The 17,781-nt window shown below is 39.6% G+C and overlaps 1 protein-coding gene across 1 annotated transcript in view; it reads right to left on the bottom strand.

Annotated features, from left to right (window-relative positions):
- Nucleotides 1-519: 519 nt before the first annotated feature.
- LOC121872754 (major facilitator superfamily domain-containing protein 4A-like) overlaps nucleotides 520-17,781 on the bottom strand; it is a 173,721-nt gene continuing 156,459 nt past the window's right edge. The window contains exons 7-12 of the mRNA XM_042375805.1: nucleotides 17,029-17,280; nucleotides 14,007-14,180; nucleotides 11,694-11,841; nucleotides 7,957-8,027; nucleotides 4,819-4,936; nucleotides 520-1,639 (exon numbers count right to left, since the gene is read on the bottom strand). Coding sequence (XP_042231739.1) covers nucleotides 1,422-1,639; nucleotides 4,819-4,936; nucleotides 7,957-8,027; nucleotides 11,694-11,841; nucleotides 14,007-14,180; nucleotides 17,029-17,280 — 981 coding nt within the window. The 3' untranslated portion in view covers nucleotides 520-1,421. The remainder of the gene's footprint in view (nucleotides 1,640-4,818; nucleotides 4,937-7,956; nucleotides 8,028-11,693; nucleotides 11,842-14,006; nucleotides 14,181-17,028; nucleotides 17,281-17,781) is intronic.

Raw genomic sequence — 17,781 nt, 5'->3', positions numbered from 1 at the left:
AGAGGTGTTTAAGTGGAAGGCAGGGTTAAACAAAGGACATTACAAAGGTACTCAAACTATCCAACCAGGAGCGAACTCGTAACAATGGTTTTAAATTAGACAAATTTAGATTTAGGCGCGAAATAGGTAAACATTGGTTTGGAAATAGAGTAGTGGACGACTGGAACAAGTTAACAAATATCATCATTAACTCGAATACGTTGGATAGCTTCTGGCATAGGTTGGTTGGATATATGAGCAATATGGGTTGGGTGTAAATGGGACTGCCCAGTATGGGCCAATAGTCTCCTGCAGTTTCCTCCATTCTTATGTTCACTCTCCAACACTAACACTCTCTACTACTAGCACTCTCCATCACTAACACTCTCCAACACTAACACTCTCCAACACAAACATTCTCCATCACTAACATTCGCTAACACTAACACACCAACACTAAAATTCTCCAACGCCAAAACTCTCCCACACTAAAACTCTCCAACACTAATACACCAACACTAACACTCTCCACCACTAACACTCACCATCGCTCTCCCATGTGTGTGTGTGTGTGTGTGTGTGTGTGTGTGTGTGTGTCTGTCTGTATGTCTGTCTATCTGTGTGTGGATGGTGGAAACGAAGAAGTTTCAATTGTCTTCCAACTTCTCCCAACCACATTATGTCCACTGCCCAATCTAATCTTGGTAATTCAGTAAGAATGGGTATACTTAAGGTACAGTATAGTAATAACTTGGTAGGCTACTATAAGAGTGAAGGACGAGACATCTGATACTGTAATGGGGATTCAGTTATACAATAATTTTTCCTGTCATTATATTACAAAAGAAATATATAATGAATCTGGTATATGTTCAGTCGTTATTTCAGTTAATTCCCCCTCGTCTGTCAGTGATGTATTGATTATGCAGCTGTATTTGTGTGTGTTATATATGTTCAGCCTCAGATCAAATTGTTCGACACAGAGCTCCACACTTTATCAATTATTAAGACAGGAACATACAGGAAAAATACAGACTTCTCTTTTTGTTTCCCACTTCCTCAGTTTCATCTTGTTTCTGGTACAGTAAGAGTTATGGCACAAAAGCTGTTACTACACATGCAAGATCTACATTACGTTCATTTGAAAAGTTTCCCATCCAACCGGTACGACCTGTTACAACAATGGCAAACTTCTAAAACAATATTATCTTGTGTTCCAGTATAATGTTTTAATGGTTGAGGTCATTTCATCCTCCTGTAATGATAATAATAATGATAAAATATTACAAATTTCATAATATAATAGCTACCCAGACGACCTTTTAATGAGTGGAGAGTTGTCGTCTTGGGTAAACTGGTCCAGGGTGTCTCATACAGTAACATGGAACTGGGTTTAGGAATCGTCACCCCGGAGAGATTGACTTAACGTCCCAAACGATATCTTAGAGTTGGGTTTGGGAGGTGTCTCCTTGATTGGAATGACCCACACTATCAGGTCCATCAGTCAAGCTAGAGTCCTCACCAATAGAAGATTCAGACAGATTGCTTCTCATCCTCGTGTAGTACTTGACATGATGCTTCATGAGGCCTGTGTCCTCAGCTGCCTCCTCCTTCCTCCAACACAGCAGACATTTAAGACGCTGGACCAAACTCTGTTCAGCTGTGAAAAGAAAATTAATAAAGAGAAGGAATTTAATGAGAAATGATAATGAAAGAAAGATGAAACAAGTGAAATGACAGTACGAGTGACGGTGATAAAGGTGAGGAGAATGGGAATGTTACTGAAGAAGAGTTTTATAATAGCAATAATATAAATGTTATTCATGAGAATTTACTTTTTACTGGGTATTTGGTGTTGTATTTGCGTATCTGGGTGGTTAGCAGCGCTTCTATATCGCCCAGCATTAAGTTACTGCTATTAGGGTGTGTGTCATAGGAGGGAAGATCAGCTAAAACTAATGGCCCATCACTTTTTTGGTAGATTTTAGTGTATATAAACAGAAAATAATTTCAGTTTCAATATTTTGCAACCTTTAGAAATTTTAGCGTGAAATTTATCGAAAATCTAACGTACAGCTGCATTAGTGCATTACAATTAAATAATGAACATTGCTTTCTGACTTCATTCTTTAACAACCCAACTAACAATATTTTGTTCTGTTTCAGATTCTGATGCATTTATAAGTTGATAATATTTTGCGATGGCTGCTTGTGTCAGGACGAGAACCAAAATCCAGCCATCTCAGTCACTATCTTGGGTCTGGGAGAGAGCTCCTGAAGTCGGAGTTGCCTACATTGAGAGATGCTTTGAGATACGGTGTTTTAATCAGCAAATCAGTGAAAGAACCAAAGAACTTACACAAACAAAGACATTGCCAGTGATATGACCAAAGCTGTCTTGGCACAGTACACTCTGGCTAACGCTCAGTTCAAGCCTCCAGTCATAACAAGTCAGAAGAAGATTAGTGAGAGACTGCTAGCCAGTTGGGAGCAAGAGATATCTCTTGGGAGAGAAAACTTGCAGTTATGACAGCTTTGAAACAACTGGACCAGTTATTTGACATAATCACTTGCAAGTGCCCAATTGTTCTCTGTCCTGAGTTTGATGCGATACTGTAAACTGAGGCCCACATCTCCCTAGATTTGCAAGCGTGAACTGAAGATTCTCAGATCGAACTGGCATTTGTCAGCTACAGAGAGAAGGACGGCAGTATAGGGCTCTATGATTTTAGCTAAGATATTCTGGAGTCCAAGAGACAGGAGGCTGCCACAGAGAGACAGAAGAGGAGAAGAGTTGCGAGGAAAAGAGACTTGAGAAGGCCCAGGTGAGGTAAAAGGCCGATGATAGGAAAGATATCTCGAGCATAGTTTCCGCCAGCATGCGACACCACACTGGTCTCAGAGAAACTGCAGAGACAGCAACAGCTGCCTGGATTACTGCGGGTTTGATACCTGGATGATGTTCACCCTGGTGATAGACTCACAACAAAGCATGGAGAGCTCTGTGAGAAACTTGGTTGCACCTTAGAAGAGGAGCTTGATAAGGGATAAGAGAAATGGAATCACCTGTTTGTTCTTTGATGGGAGAAAGGATGATACCAAAGTGTTCATGAAAGTTGGAGATTCTGACAAGTTGTTCCTTGCCATGGTGAAGGAGGAACACTACTCCTGCTGCACTGGTGCAGTGAACCAGGAGGGAAGTATTTGTGGCATTTCACTCCAGAGAAAGATGACATCAGGAAACCAGCTGAGATAGTGGCAGATAACATTGTGAACTGGCTCAGAGAGAGGAACGTAGACCAGACCCTGCAGGCCATTGGAGGGGACAGCACCAATACGAACACAGGGTGGCAAGGGGGGGGTCATACAGTGGATAGAGCGGAAGATTGGGAGGAAGCTGATCCTGGATTGTTTGTGACCTCCTGCAACGAGTTGCCACTCAGACATCTAGTCCAGGGCTGGATGGCAAGACTCTTTCCAAACAACAGATGGTCTGAATCCTCTTGGCAAAGATGCTGGACTCTGCCACTGAGTTAGAAATAAATCCGAGCTTTGAAAAAATCACAGTTGGCCCTCCACTCGTTGAGCTTGCACATACTGTCATTGACGACCTGAGTACTGACCAGTACTATGGTTACATGATTTGCAGTGCCATCAAAACTGGGGTCATGCCTGATAGACTTACTTACCTGCAGATAGGTCCAGTCTCACATTCTAGGTGGCTCACAACGGCTCTCAGGTTCTGCAGAATTTGGGTCGCTCATCATAAACTGAAAGGGAACCAACTTCACAACCTGAGACTTATTGTCCAATTCATCGTGAGTGTCTACTTGCCAAATTGGTTCAACACTAAGGTCAAGTCATCGTTCTCCGAAGGTCCGAGGCATGTTCTCTTCCAGCTTGAGCTCCTGAGGAGTCAGCCAAGGAAGGTTGTTCAGATTGTGGAGCAGACTGTGAGGAGATCTTCCTGGTATACTCATCCCGAGGCAGTTCTGCAGACAATGCTCTGCAGTAAGGATGAGGAGGAGGGAAGAGTGGCAGTCAAAAAGATCTTTGATATCAGACTTATGAGAGGATCTGGAGCGCTGAACGATCAGTTGGTGACGATTCCTTCAGGGTCAGGAGAATACTGAAGTCAATCTAGGTGCCAAGACCCTCACTGATCTCATAGATCTGGATAACATCCAGGCTGGCAGTGGTGTGAGCCCCTGCTTACCTGCAGCCCCACCAATGTTCAAGTCAGGGCTTTCCTGGACAACCCCATGCATGTCCCTGCTGGCCCTCGCACACCCAGAGTATAGAGCGTTGTGTACAGCAAGTGAGCGAGGCCAGCAGTCACGTGTACAGCCAGGAGAGGAGGGAAGGCTACATCCGAGCTCAGGTGGTCAGCAGGGAGGTGATGAGTAGAAACAGAAGCAAGAAAGACATGTTCTCTATGGTGTGCAGCAATACCGGGTCGTAGTAGTAAAACCGGTTTTTGTATTTGATGATTTTGTTTTCTAAAGGAATATTAAATTTAATAAATGTGTCAAGATCATTCGTTTCACTATTCTGGATCATTTTCATCCTAATAAATTAACCTGATACATTTACTTTACTTTAAATAAGCTATTTAGTGGTGTTGGTAAAAGGGTGGGAATACTGAATTTTCATAAGATTTCAAGTTAAAATTTACCTAGCAAAAAATGAAAACTGTTCTAATATGAAGATATCACATGATCCTGCACATAGAACTACATCATTAATACCATGGGCCGATGTTTCAAACTCAAAAAAAAAAAATTCGCCTCCGTATGACACACCCTACTGGGTTATGGTCCGGGCCACTGCATGACTTACAGGACTGGCGGGTGATGCTCTGGGCCACTAGGTAGAGTAGTAAATACACCACGAAGCTGATCAGTGTCATCACTACGCCAGCCACCAACAATGTAGCAGGACCTACAGCCGTGAATCCCTGCAATATGCCAAAGAAAGTGAGTCTCTTAGGGTTACAGATAAAGACAAACTGAAATGAGAGTAATACTAAAGGGAGAGAAAGGTAAGAGGGAATTAGGGACTGGGATGTGGCAAATAAACAGGTGTGACAGTAACTAAATATGGCTGGAGTGAGACAGCCAGATGGAGAAACAAGCAGTGAAGCAGATACTGTACCGCTATAAGACATACATTTAAGAACATAAGAACATAAGAATGGAGGAAACTGCAGCGGGCCTATTGGCCCATACTGGGCAGTTCCGTTTACACCCAACCCCTATTGCTCATATAAGCATCCAACCTATGTTTGAAGCTATTCAGCGTATTCGAGTTAATGATGATATTTGGTAACTTGTTCCATTCATCCACTACTCTGTTTCCAAACCAGTGTTTACCTATTTCACACCTAAATCTAAATTTGTCTAATTTAAAACCATTGTTACGAGTTCGCTCCTGGTTGGATAGTTTGAGTACCTTTGTAATGTCCCCTTTGTTTAACCCTGCCTTCCACTTAAACACCTCTATCAGGTCGCCCCTCACTCTACGTCTCTCGAGGGAGTGCAAATTAAGATGCTTTAACCTCTCTCTATACTCAAGGTTCCTAATGCCCGGGATTTGTCTTGTCATTCTCCTCTGAATTCTTTCCAAGGATTCTATATCCATTCTGTAATACCGTGACCAGAACTGAATTGCGTAATCCTGGTGTGGTCTCACAAGAGCAAGATACAGTTTTAGGATGACCTCGCTAGTCTTGTAACTAACACTCCTTTGTATGAACCCAAGTACTTTATTAGCCTTGTTACGAGCAAAAACACATTGTTTACTTGGCTTAAGGTTCCTACTTATCATTACTCCTAAATCTCTCTCGCAGTCGGATTTCTCTATGGCATCGTTGTTCATCTGGTATCTGGTTTCCCTGTTTACATCTCCTATACTGAGTACTTTACATTTGTCCACGTTGAATTTCATCTGCCATTTTTCAGACCATTCGAAAAATTTGTTTAGATCTTCCTGTAGTTTTGCAGAGTCCTCGTCAGATTTAATAATGCGTCCTATTTTAGTGTCGTCAGCAAATTTGTTTATGTTGCTGTCTATGCCGATATCTATGTCGTTTATGTATATAATAAATAATAATGGTCCAAGTACTGAGCCTTGGGGAACTCCACTTGTGACGTTGCTCCAATGGGACTTAGTGCCATTAATGCTGACTCCCTGTTTCCTGTCCTGTAACCATGCCCTAATCCATTTAAGGATATTACCTTTGATGCCATGTGGTTCTACCTTTCTAATTAGTCTTTCGTGGGGGACTCTGTCGAAGGCTTTGCTAAAGTCGAGATATACCACATGATAATTGTGCCCCTCGTCCACCGATTCGAAAGCTGATGAAAAGAATGTTAATAGATTAGTTAGACATGAACGTCTGCTTGTGAAGCCATGCTGGGAATCATTGATCAATCGGTGCTTCTCCAGGTGATTTCGAATAGAGTTTGAAATGATTGCCTCCAGTAATTTGCCTACTATTGATGTTAGACTGATTGGACGGTAGTTAGAGGGTGGTGATTTATCCCCCTTCTTGAAAATCGGTATTACATTCGCTATCCTCCAGGATTCTGGTACTACACCTGTTTTTAAGGACATGTTAAACAACTTTGCTAAGGGCATACTAAGCTCTTCCTTACATTCCTTTAATACTCTGGCAAATATCTCATCAGGTCCAGGTGACTTATTAGGCTTTAGTTTGTCTATTTGCTTACTAACATCGTTACTAGTCACTACTATCTCGCTTAATTTGTGCCCCGGGTATCATGTTTAAATTTTCGGTGGTGAAAACTGTTGAAAAATATTTATTCAAATTATTGCTCATTTCTCTGTCGTTATCAGTGAGTTCGCCGGTATCTGACCGTATTGGTCCAATCTTTTCTCGTGTTTTAGTTTGATACATTTGGTAGAATCCTTTGGGGTTTGTCTTCGCCTCCCTTGCTATCCTTACCTCATTATTCCTCTTGGCTTTCCTTATCTCGGTTTTAACCCAACTCGCCAATACCCTATAATAATCCCGGAGGTAAGGACAAGAGAGAGGCACAGAATCAGACAGTGTGCAGGGATGGGGAAAACACTAACTTTAATTAAACACTAGGGTAAGGAACATACTTGACTTAGGGGAACACTGTAGTGAGGCAGATGTAAGAAAAGCTGGAGTTAGGGAGAGAATTACCAAGCCAAATCGGTGTGAGGGACAAGTTAGGATGGTAGTGAACGTAAGGTGAAAAACCTCAAGATTTACAGACACATTGATAATCCTGCGACATTTTTATTTTCTTATATCTGTTCTTCCAATAGTTAACAAACATTCATTTATCGGTGATCCATCTCTGCTGAGAAATTACATTATCTAGCACTTTAATATTATTGTTACAGTAGGCCATGGACTCTTTATGGTTAAGAAAAGCTTAAATGAAAATACCCCTTCATGATTATTGTCTTTCATCATACTGACTTACTCTCAGACAGGACCAGGCAAATTTCTATTTTTTTTAGTTACAGTTCTCTCTAATAGTCGGATTTATATTTATTTATCATTCCTAATGCACAGAATTTAGTTTTGAGATATAAAATACTAAAAAAATATCTCCTAAATCTGTGACCTGAGATGACCCTGAGTGTGTGACTTGTGACTTAGTGACCTGTGATGACTCTGAATGTGTTGACCTGAAACTTACGTGACCTATGATGGTCCTGAGTGTGTGACCTGTGACTTACGCGACCTATGATTACCCTGAGAATGTGACGTGAGACTTACGTGACCTATGATGACCCTGAATATGTGTCCTGAAACTTACGTGACCTATAATGACCCTGAATGTATTACCTGTGAATTACTTAACCTATAATAACCCTGAATGTATGACCTGAGACTTTTGTGACCTGTGATAACCCTGAGTGTGTGACCTGAGGCTTACGTGACCTGTGATAACCCTGAGTGTGTGACCTGAGACTTACGTGACCTATGATGACTGGGATGATCATCTCCCCCGAGGCTGCCGTTACCACCAGCGCACTTGTTATGAAGGCTGAAATAATGTATAGAAGTCAGGGGTTAAAGTGGCCATCTCTTAAAGTGGCCATCTGTTTAGGTGGCCATCTATTAAAGTGACCATATGTTAAAGTGGCCATCTGTTAAAGTGGTTATCTTTTAAAGTGGCCATCTGTTAAAGTGGTCATTTATTAAGTGAACATCTACTTAAGTAGCCAAGTGTTAAAGTGGCCAAATGTTAAAGTGGCCATTTGTTAAAGTTGCCATCTATTAAAGTGGTCATCTACTAAGTGAACATCTACTTTAGTGGCTATCTGTTTAAGTTGCCATCTATTAAAGTGGTCATCTATTTAGTGAACATCTACTTAAGTGGCCATATGTTAATGATAAAATGATGCAATAAGAACTACCATGCTCTGAAAACAGCAAAGGACGCCACAATGCTTCTCGAAGAAATCTATTAAATGTTTCCTTAAGACAAACATTGAAACTTTCATAGTAAGGATTCACATATTTTCCAGTCACACTTTATAGTCTACAGTATATTGAAATATACATATTCATGGTCATTATACAGTATATACACATTCATGGTTATCAAATAAGGGGGCCTATGCACATTTATGGTCACTAAATATACACATTCATGATCATAATAAATATACACATTCATGGTCATAATATATACACATTCTTGGTCATAATATATAAACATTCTTGGTCATCATATGTATACACCCATGACTATTGAAAATAGACATCCACGGCTACTATATATTTACATTCATGAACCACAAAATATACACATCCATGATCACCAGTTAAATACATCCATGCTTTAAAATTTTCAAAATAAAATTACCCAATTCTGCCATTGCCCACACTGTACCACTACCAGATCATATCACTAGCCAGAATATTGTCGATTTTTCATCCCCAGTATATATATATATATATATATATATATATATATATATATATATATATATATATATATATATATATATATATATATATATATATATGCAAATAAATCACTGTAGGTGCGCGTGATCCATGTACAGTATATGCTGATAACCACAAGGAAACAAGAAAACACAAAGCTCCCAAGCGCTTTCGTGTAATTCACATCTTCAGGGGTGAATACAGACAAAGGAGCAATTATTGACAAGGCTAATTAATATATACAGTACAGTAAAGGAGAGTGAGATCCAGTCCGTAGGGGACAGCAGGTGTCCACTATATTCTGGTCATAAAGTAGTGACCCAACCCTTTCACCTGGTTACAAATCTTGTTATACACAAAATTATCCAGTTTGTACAAACCATTACTCAAATTCATGTTGACAGATTCGGTATATTTAATGAGACTAGATTCTATAATGCTCCTACTGACAATTGAATTACAAGGTAATATTGAGGAGGCATTATCCCAGTCAATTCAATGCTTATTATCCCCCATATGAATGAACAAAGCATTGGATTCCTGGCCTGTCCAAACACTATATTTATGCTGTTTAAGTCTTATAAGATCTGTACCCGTCTGGCCTTAGTGAAAGATATTACATTCCTTGCAAGGAACCTTGTAAATGCAGCCACCTGCATTGCTGGAGGAATTCTTAATTAACATTTGTTTTACAGTGCATGAATTACTAAATGTTACATTTACGTTCCAGGTTTTCAGTTGAAGAGGAATTTGAGAGAAATTTTTGTTAAATGGTAATACTAAGAGATTCTTACTGTCATGGGGAGGTTTAGGATCGGTTCTATAAAAAGATTTAATCGCGATGTTAAGGCAGTTGTCTATAAAAGAACTAGGGTATTTTAAGTTCAAACCAATATTATAGATATATTTATATTCCTCATCAATGAATTCCGGACTGCATATTCGTAGAGCACGTAAAAACATTGATGAGAATATTGACTGTTTGACTATTATGTGTGGATCAAACAGTCTACTAATGGTAGTTTGCAGTCTGTACTCACCCCAGAAGATGTGAATTACACGAAAGCGCTTGGGAACTTCGTGTCTTCTTGTTTCCTATGTGTGTGTTACGGCTCTTTTGCCATATCGGTTATTTTGCAAAATAACTTACAAACAGACAACCTAAACTAACCTAACCTTATGGTTAGGACAGCACATAGTCCAAAGTTAAAAAAAAGAACAAAACCACTTAACTGTGTATCAAGCTACACGAGCCATCCTAACCTAGCCTAACCTAACGTAACCTAACCTAACCTAAACTTATTCAACCATAAGGTTAGGTTAGTTTAGGGTGTCTGTTTGAAAGTTATTTTGTAAAATTTCCAATATGCATGTCAGTCATTTTTGCAAAATAACCGTTTCTGCCCCCAAAAAACGTTAACCACAGACAGACATTTAGCGACCATCGATCACAATTTTGAATCGAAAAAATGGCACAGGAAAAAAAATGGCACAGGAAAAAAAATGGCACAGGAAGAAATGGCAATAGGAAAATATGGCACCGGAAAAAAGGTATAATCATCAGACAAGGAAAAAATGGCACATTTATTTTTATTGACATGTTTTCGCTAAAATTTTATAACCTAACCTAACCTATGCACGCCGTAGTTCATTAGCTCGTTTGTGGTTCGAGAGGTCCTTAGCTCGTTAGCGCGAGCTAAGTGGTTCCGTGAGCTCGAAGTGAAATTTGCTGCGCCAATTTTCCTAGTATGAAAATTGTGCCATTTTTCCTGTGCCATTTTTTCTGGTGCCATTTTTTCAGAGTACCTTTTGAATCCTATCATTGTGCTTGTGTACTTTTTCATATATTGATGGGTTAAATTCAATTATCTTTCTCAAGCAGACTGAGTGTCCCAACTGCCCAGCCGAATACTTTAATAGAGATTTGAAATACTCTAAACATTATTGAAGATAGTTTACTTACCCCTTGTGTACGGGTTCCCCTCTCTGCTGAATAAAATCGTTTGGCGTAAGCCAAATAAAATTTTAAAAGTGGCGTCCCCGTAGTGAAGGGATTAAACTTGCATCTTCTCAACAATTACACAACGCGATTGAACGAAATCTTTGTTTTTACTCATCAAAATCAAGGCAACCCTGAATATAGTATAACCTGAGTATAATATATTGACACAGTTCGTGGTCTATACACCATAACAGACTTGCAGCCTGGTAGACGTCTCCTTGTGGCTACTGCAGTAAGATATAACTAACACAAAACAGTAGCATAAAATATATGTACAAGACCCTAACACATGTCTCGATACAATTCCTGAACACATAAATAATAATAAAAAAAAGTATGGATCTTGATATGATATTTCAGATTTTTCAGATTTTTCTCCGCGTAGGAACAGAGGCTAGTAAATATAGATTTTGTTTTTATTTGCCCCGCGAGGGCGGCTAGTTTATTGCATCCTGTGCAAGGCGAAGCGCAAAAGCGTTTACAGTGCCCAAAAAGGAAGTTCTAAAGTGTGACCCCAACGCATGACCCCAGATTCATGGTCTCTAAAGGTCACGAAAAGATGCTAGTTCAGAACATTACATTAAAACGTTCGTGACGCTTCATGTAAGATGAAAAAATTCCTCATTCTAACATGACACTAACATTAACACCATCAGCCAGATAGCCATCAGTACTAACGCATCACTATCAGCATACACCCCACACTCTCACCCCGCCGTGACAGGTAAACACAGGTGACTGAGGCAGGTAACTCACAGGTAACGTGGATGTAAGTTTCGGCGAGGGTGACAGCCGTAGGGTAGACGGAAGAGAGGAATGTGCCAAAGATACAGGTGCCCAGATACAGAACGGCATGGCTATGACGAAATGACAACATCAGCACCATCGCCACTAGGCAACCGCTCTGTAATGCCACGGCTATCAGTACTCATATATCGTGATATTCATGACTTTCAAAGGGGCTCTGAAAGATCACAGTTCATGAGGGCTCTGTAGGGTCAATGTTCATGGGGGCTCTGTATGGTTATTGTTCATGAGGGCTCTGTATGGTTATTGTTCATGAGGGCTCTGTAGGGTCAAGGTTCATGAGGTCTCTGTACGGTCAATGTTCATGAGGGCTCTGTATGGTCACGGTTCATGAGGGCTCTGTATGGTCACGGTTCATGAGGGCTCTGTATGGTCGAATGTTCATGAGGGCTCTGTACGGTCAGTGTTCACGAGGGTTCTGTGCGGTCACTGTTCATGAGGGCTCTGTATGGTCACGGTTCATGAGGGCTCTGTATGGTCGAATGTTCATGAGGGCTCTGTACGGTCAGTGTTCACGAGGGTTCTGTGCGGTCACTGTTCATGAGGGCTCTGTATAGTCAATGTTCATGAGGGCTCTGTAGGATCACGGTTCATAAGTGTTCTGTAAGGTCACGGATCATGAGGGCTCTGCAAAGTTTGTTCATGAGGGTTCTGTATGGTCAATGTTCATGAGGGCTTTGTAGGGTCAGTGTTCATGCGGGTTCAGTAAGGTCGTGGTTCATGAGGGTTCTGCAAGGTCACGGTTCATGATAACATCCGGAAATTGTTAAATGGGTAAGACTGTAAATATTTATCTGAAGAAAAACGTATTATCAAACGGCACAAAAATATTGATTATTTCTGTTCATACGATTTACTTCTTCCACACGGATCACGTGAAGATAGACAGCTTATTTCACCTGAATATTAACCACACTAAGACTATGTAGGTTAGGTTAAGTTAGGTTAGGCTAGGTAAGGGTAGTTTAGGTTAGGTTAGGTTTGGCTGGGTTAGGTTGATTTTAGGGTGAAATAAGCTGGTGTGTTTAATCTTCAGGTGGTTCTCCCAAAAAATTTAATTTCCGCATATGAATGTAATTTGCCTGACAACTATATAACCGGGTGAGTTACTTAAGATTGATTTTATTATTCTATTATTTCTCTGTCCTTTTATTGATGTTCTTTTGTTTTGGATTGAGGGGAATGTTTGTTTTATTACCTTATGAATGAATCGGCGAGGAATTAAAACAAAGAGTAGCTAAGGGGAAAGAATAAAGAATAATAATAAGTATAAGAGAAATTTATCAAAAGAGGAGAAGAATTTCACTTATCCACATCTCACTACGAAAAGAAAATGTTTAACTTTTAAGAACTTAAAAAAAGAATAGACAAGTTGACAGGGAGACGACGACTTATTTTCATGACGTTCACCATAAAGAAATACATACAGCAATAAGAACTACTCTTCTTTTAACTAATACTGTAATTTCACTAAGCATTTAAAGCATTTTAATTTTCATCATTATCATTCATATACTGGATGAATATCAGTAAATAAACTCAGCATCTTAACTACAGAAACTGCTTCATTTATTAAAGGCCTGGGGCACTTATCACCAGCTTTGTGACCATCACCATTTTTTATAATGATGGATAAACATACAATAATTTGGTGTAGTTACAGAGTGTGATCTAATACCTCACGAGCGGGTGAGCTTGTGTGAGGTGTCTTATGATAACTCCGATTAATGACCAAGACTCGTGACACAGATAACCAAGAAGAGAACATAAGGAACGTCTATATGGTAGTTTCAGGCCGCTGCATTACGGGCTGAAACTGGTGTTCATTTGCAACTGGAATTTGGAGACTCATTTGTAGACAACCTACATTGCTGAGCTTAATTTATTTAATGGGCCCGGCTTGGTCCTGTTTCCGTTACAAGTTTATAATCAACAGAGCCTATTATAGAATTAGTCAATACATTAACCACATTTCTTATGTCAAAATACCGGCTGAGAAATAGTGCATCCATTCATAAATACTTTCTTTTGCACACACTTATTATATTTGCCACAAACTTGCAATACAACAGAGATAAACTCGCGTTCATGTTGTGTAAGATTTACTTTACATTACTTGAAAGTCACGTCAACATTTATGGCTACTGTTATGCTTGTACCTCAGTCTGGGCCTTAATTATACGAATAGTGGCCAGAAGTGTTAATTAGTTATTGTTTTAAGAGGATAAACGTTGAATGGTGATTGATGAAAAGAGTACTCACGATATTGCAGATGAGCATGAAGGAGGGAGCCAGCCTGGTCGCTATACCGATAGATACGAGTCTCCCGAAGGCGAAGGTCCCCCAGAAGCAGGCGTTGAGGTAGGCTGCTTCGTTCGAAGACATCCCGGCGATGCTCTTTACGGCGAAGGAGAAAACGTAACCCCCATAGCCTGCCTGTAAGGAGAATATACAGTATATAGCCCCAGACGGAATAACATAAACAAAAGACAGCGAAACTTCTGACTTGATTTTCCATATCTGACAAGTTTGTCACTCCTGTGGAGCACTTTATACCTACCACTAGACGAGAAGGACACTTCATACACCTACCACTAGAGGGTCACCGCGTTACTTGTTAATTCTAGAGACCTCTAAATAATGTGGCACTATTGAGGAATTTATAAAGTACAATACTGAAATATGGTACATTGCTGCCTACAGTGAGAGAGTATCCAGACCAACTACAACATTAAACTAGTGTAAAATAAGAATCTGAACAGCATCTTGATATAAGAAAACATCTAATATTAAATTTTGGTTTTACTGTGTTAGCACTTCTTGAAACACCTTGTCAAAAGCTACAAAGTTAGCTGCTAGACCAGTGGTTCTCAACCTGTTGTAGGCTCTGGGCCATATTTGTCATTGTAAATATAGTGGAGGGCGCCAAAACTTTGAATCTTTATTCAAGAAAAAAATCACACACACACACACACATATATATATATATATATATATATATATATATATATATATATATATATATATATATATATATATATATATATATATATATATATATATATATATATATATATATATGTATATTCACTTCGTGTAATTCACCTTCAGGGGTCTGTACTCACCCCTGAAGATGTGAATTACACGAAGCGCTTGGGAACTTCGTGTTTTCTTTTTCCTTGTGGTTATCAGCATATACCTGGATCACGCGCACCTACAGTGATTTATTTGCATATATATATATATATATATATATATATATATATATATATATATATATATATATATATATATATATATATATATATATAGAGAGAGAGAGATTATTAATTGCCATAAATGATATTTAAACATAAATTCAGGTGTTCATTTCCATTGTTAAGTTACCCACAACCATTTTCTCTGAGCTGCAACTGTTAACTAAGATATTTATGGTGAACTAAAATATACCCATCCGTCAGCGTTATTTACATATTGAATCATTATATCGTCACTACATATACATTTTTTTAACAAAACATATGAGTTTTAACGTAATTTCCAATGATCGTGTGTGCTATAAACGCGGAAAGAAAGAAAGGTTTGGTTATTATGACAGAGACATCGTTTGTTCTTACTGTTATTTTCCTGGTTTACCTGACGGGCAGCGTTGTAAAAAGTACTGGACTTTGTTATTTAAGTTAAAGTATTGTTACATTGGCAAAATGTTACTCAAGTAGAATTAAATATATTCAAAGTTCAATGTATTTAAGCAGAAGTAAAAAAGTATATCTTATTCATAAAGTACTCAAGTACTTTAAGAAAAAGTAACAACAAATTAATTATTAATCCTCTGAAATATTAAAATAAATCCAGTTAATTAAAAAACTAGTTTACTAAAGATAAAAATAAAAGACCATTACACATATTTATTTTGGAATCTTCTGGTAACTGTTACATAATCTATAGGTCTACCAACCACCCTCTGCTTGAAGCTTTGTCCTCTTGAGTTGGTTTGATGGTGTGACACATCATCATCATCATTATTTTACGGCTATTTTCCAAACTTACGTGGGTTAGCTGCGGTTACCTGCTGGCATCTCTCCACGGTGCACGGTCTCTTGTCATATTCTAACTAATGTCATTACCTACAACCGTGTCATTCTTGGCTTACCCTTGGCTCTCCTATTAGCCCAATTTGTCTCATTCGTTCTCTCCACTTACCCAAACACATCTCAGCCTGACAATTTTCTCAATACCCAGTAGCCCTCTTATCTCTGAATACAGCCTTCTGTTTTTCAGTGTCTCAATATGCATCCATCTCACTATTCTCATTTCATCTCACTCAAGTCTACTTATGTGTCGTCCTTTTAAATTGTCCGTGTTTCACAGCCATACAGCATCACACTTCCCACACCAGCCATAAGTTATTCATCTCGTAAAATATATCTGGGTTGACGCCTTCCATCCCTTCGAAGATTTTGAATGTCTCTATGACATTCACCTCTCGTGTGATGTCTGAAGAGTTGTCATACCTACGGCCCTCAGTCAGCTTGAATAATCGAGAAGATTTAGGTTGCGTTTACAGTGAGGCCGGATTCGAACAATTCTGGCGAAAATTGTCCCACAGTATCGTCTAAAAAAAAATACAAGGAATAACTCATTGCCTTACTATACTTTCTGGGAGAGCCGTTCACACGGCCACACCGGATTATGTCAGAATCTGCAACGGGTTATCCTTTTCCGTTTTTTTATATTATTTATTCCAAACGAATGTGTCGGGCAATTTTCACGAGAATAGTCCGATGCCGACCTCTGTGTAAACGCGCCCTTACGGTGGTTTAGGAATAATACCATGCGCTCAGCATTGTACCTTTTCTAGAGTTATTATGTCTTTCCGGAGGTATGGTCTCTATGCCTGTATAAAGTAGTCCAGAAGGGAGCGTGTGAGAGTAGCGAGAGACTTATAAAGTTGAAAGAACTATTTCTTGTCTATATATTCGAAGACAATAGTTATGATTCCCAGTGTTTGTTTGTTTGTTTTTTCACTGCTTCCTCTTATCGTTACACTGCTTTCAGTGATTGGTGTATCGCGGTGCCTAAATTCTTCTTTATACCTACAGTTTCGAAGAAAGTGTAACTATGCCTCACATGCAGAAGCTTACATTTTGCTATGCTATTTCGCTATGTTAAAAATAATATGTCAGTCATATGACCCTTTGAAAAACTCGTTCAGATTTTTTGGCATAGTTGCGATATTACACTGACTTGTCACCTGTAGGTCATTTTACAGAGTGTAACCCACCTGTAGACCATCATAGAGGAATAGCATAATAGCGGTGAGGAAAGTGACAGTGATGACCTGCTCCTTAGTAACAGCTGGGCGGTCCTCAGTCTCCCCAATGCTGGCCTTGCTCGCTGCCCCGGCCGACGTCTTCATTTCATACGTCTCGTTGCCAGCCTCCACGACGCCACCAGACAGCTGACTCTTATCTCCTGCGTCCAGCCCCATCACCTCCCGACACACCAGCGCCATCAACAGCAACACCACCGGCACCTGTACAGAGACAAGGAGGAGATGTAACTTAGTACTCGAGGAGGAGCAGTTGAAACAGTCCTGGAGGAGGAGGAGGAGGAGGAGGAGCAGGAGGAGCAGATATAAAATAATACTGGAGGAGGAGAAGGAGGAGATGTAACATTGTATTGGAGGAGGAGGAGATGTAACATAGAACTGGAGGAGGAGATGTAACTTACTGTAGGTACTGGAGGAGAAGGAGGAGGAGATGTAGCATAGGTACAGGAGGAGGAGGAGATGTAACACATTACAGGAGGAGGAGATGTAGCATAGTACTGGAGGAGGAGATGTAACATAAGTACAGGAGGAGGAGATGTAACATATTACAGGAGGAGGAGATGTAACATAGTACTGGAGGAGATGTAACATAATACAGGAGGAGGAGATGTAACACAGTACTGGAGGAGGAGAGTGTAACATAGTACTGGAGGAGGAGGAGATGTAACACATAGGTACTGGAGGGAGGAGAACATATAACATAGT

This window comes from Homarus americanus, unplaced genomic scaffold (genome assembly GCF_018991925.1).
Source record: "Homarus americanus isolate GMGI-L3 unplaced genomic scaffold, GMGI_Hamer_2.0 scaffold39155, whole genome shotgun sequence".
In the NCBI taxonomy this organism is placed as follows: domain Eukaryota; kingdom Metazoa; phylum Arthropoda; class Malacostraca; order Decapoda; family Nephropidae; genus Homarus; species Homarus americanus.
The sequence above is the reverse complement of the archived record's forward strand: the minus strand, read 5'-3'. Positions and strand labels throughout refer to the sequence as shown.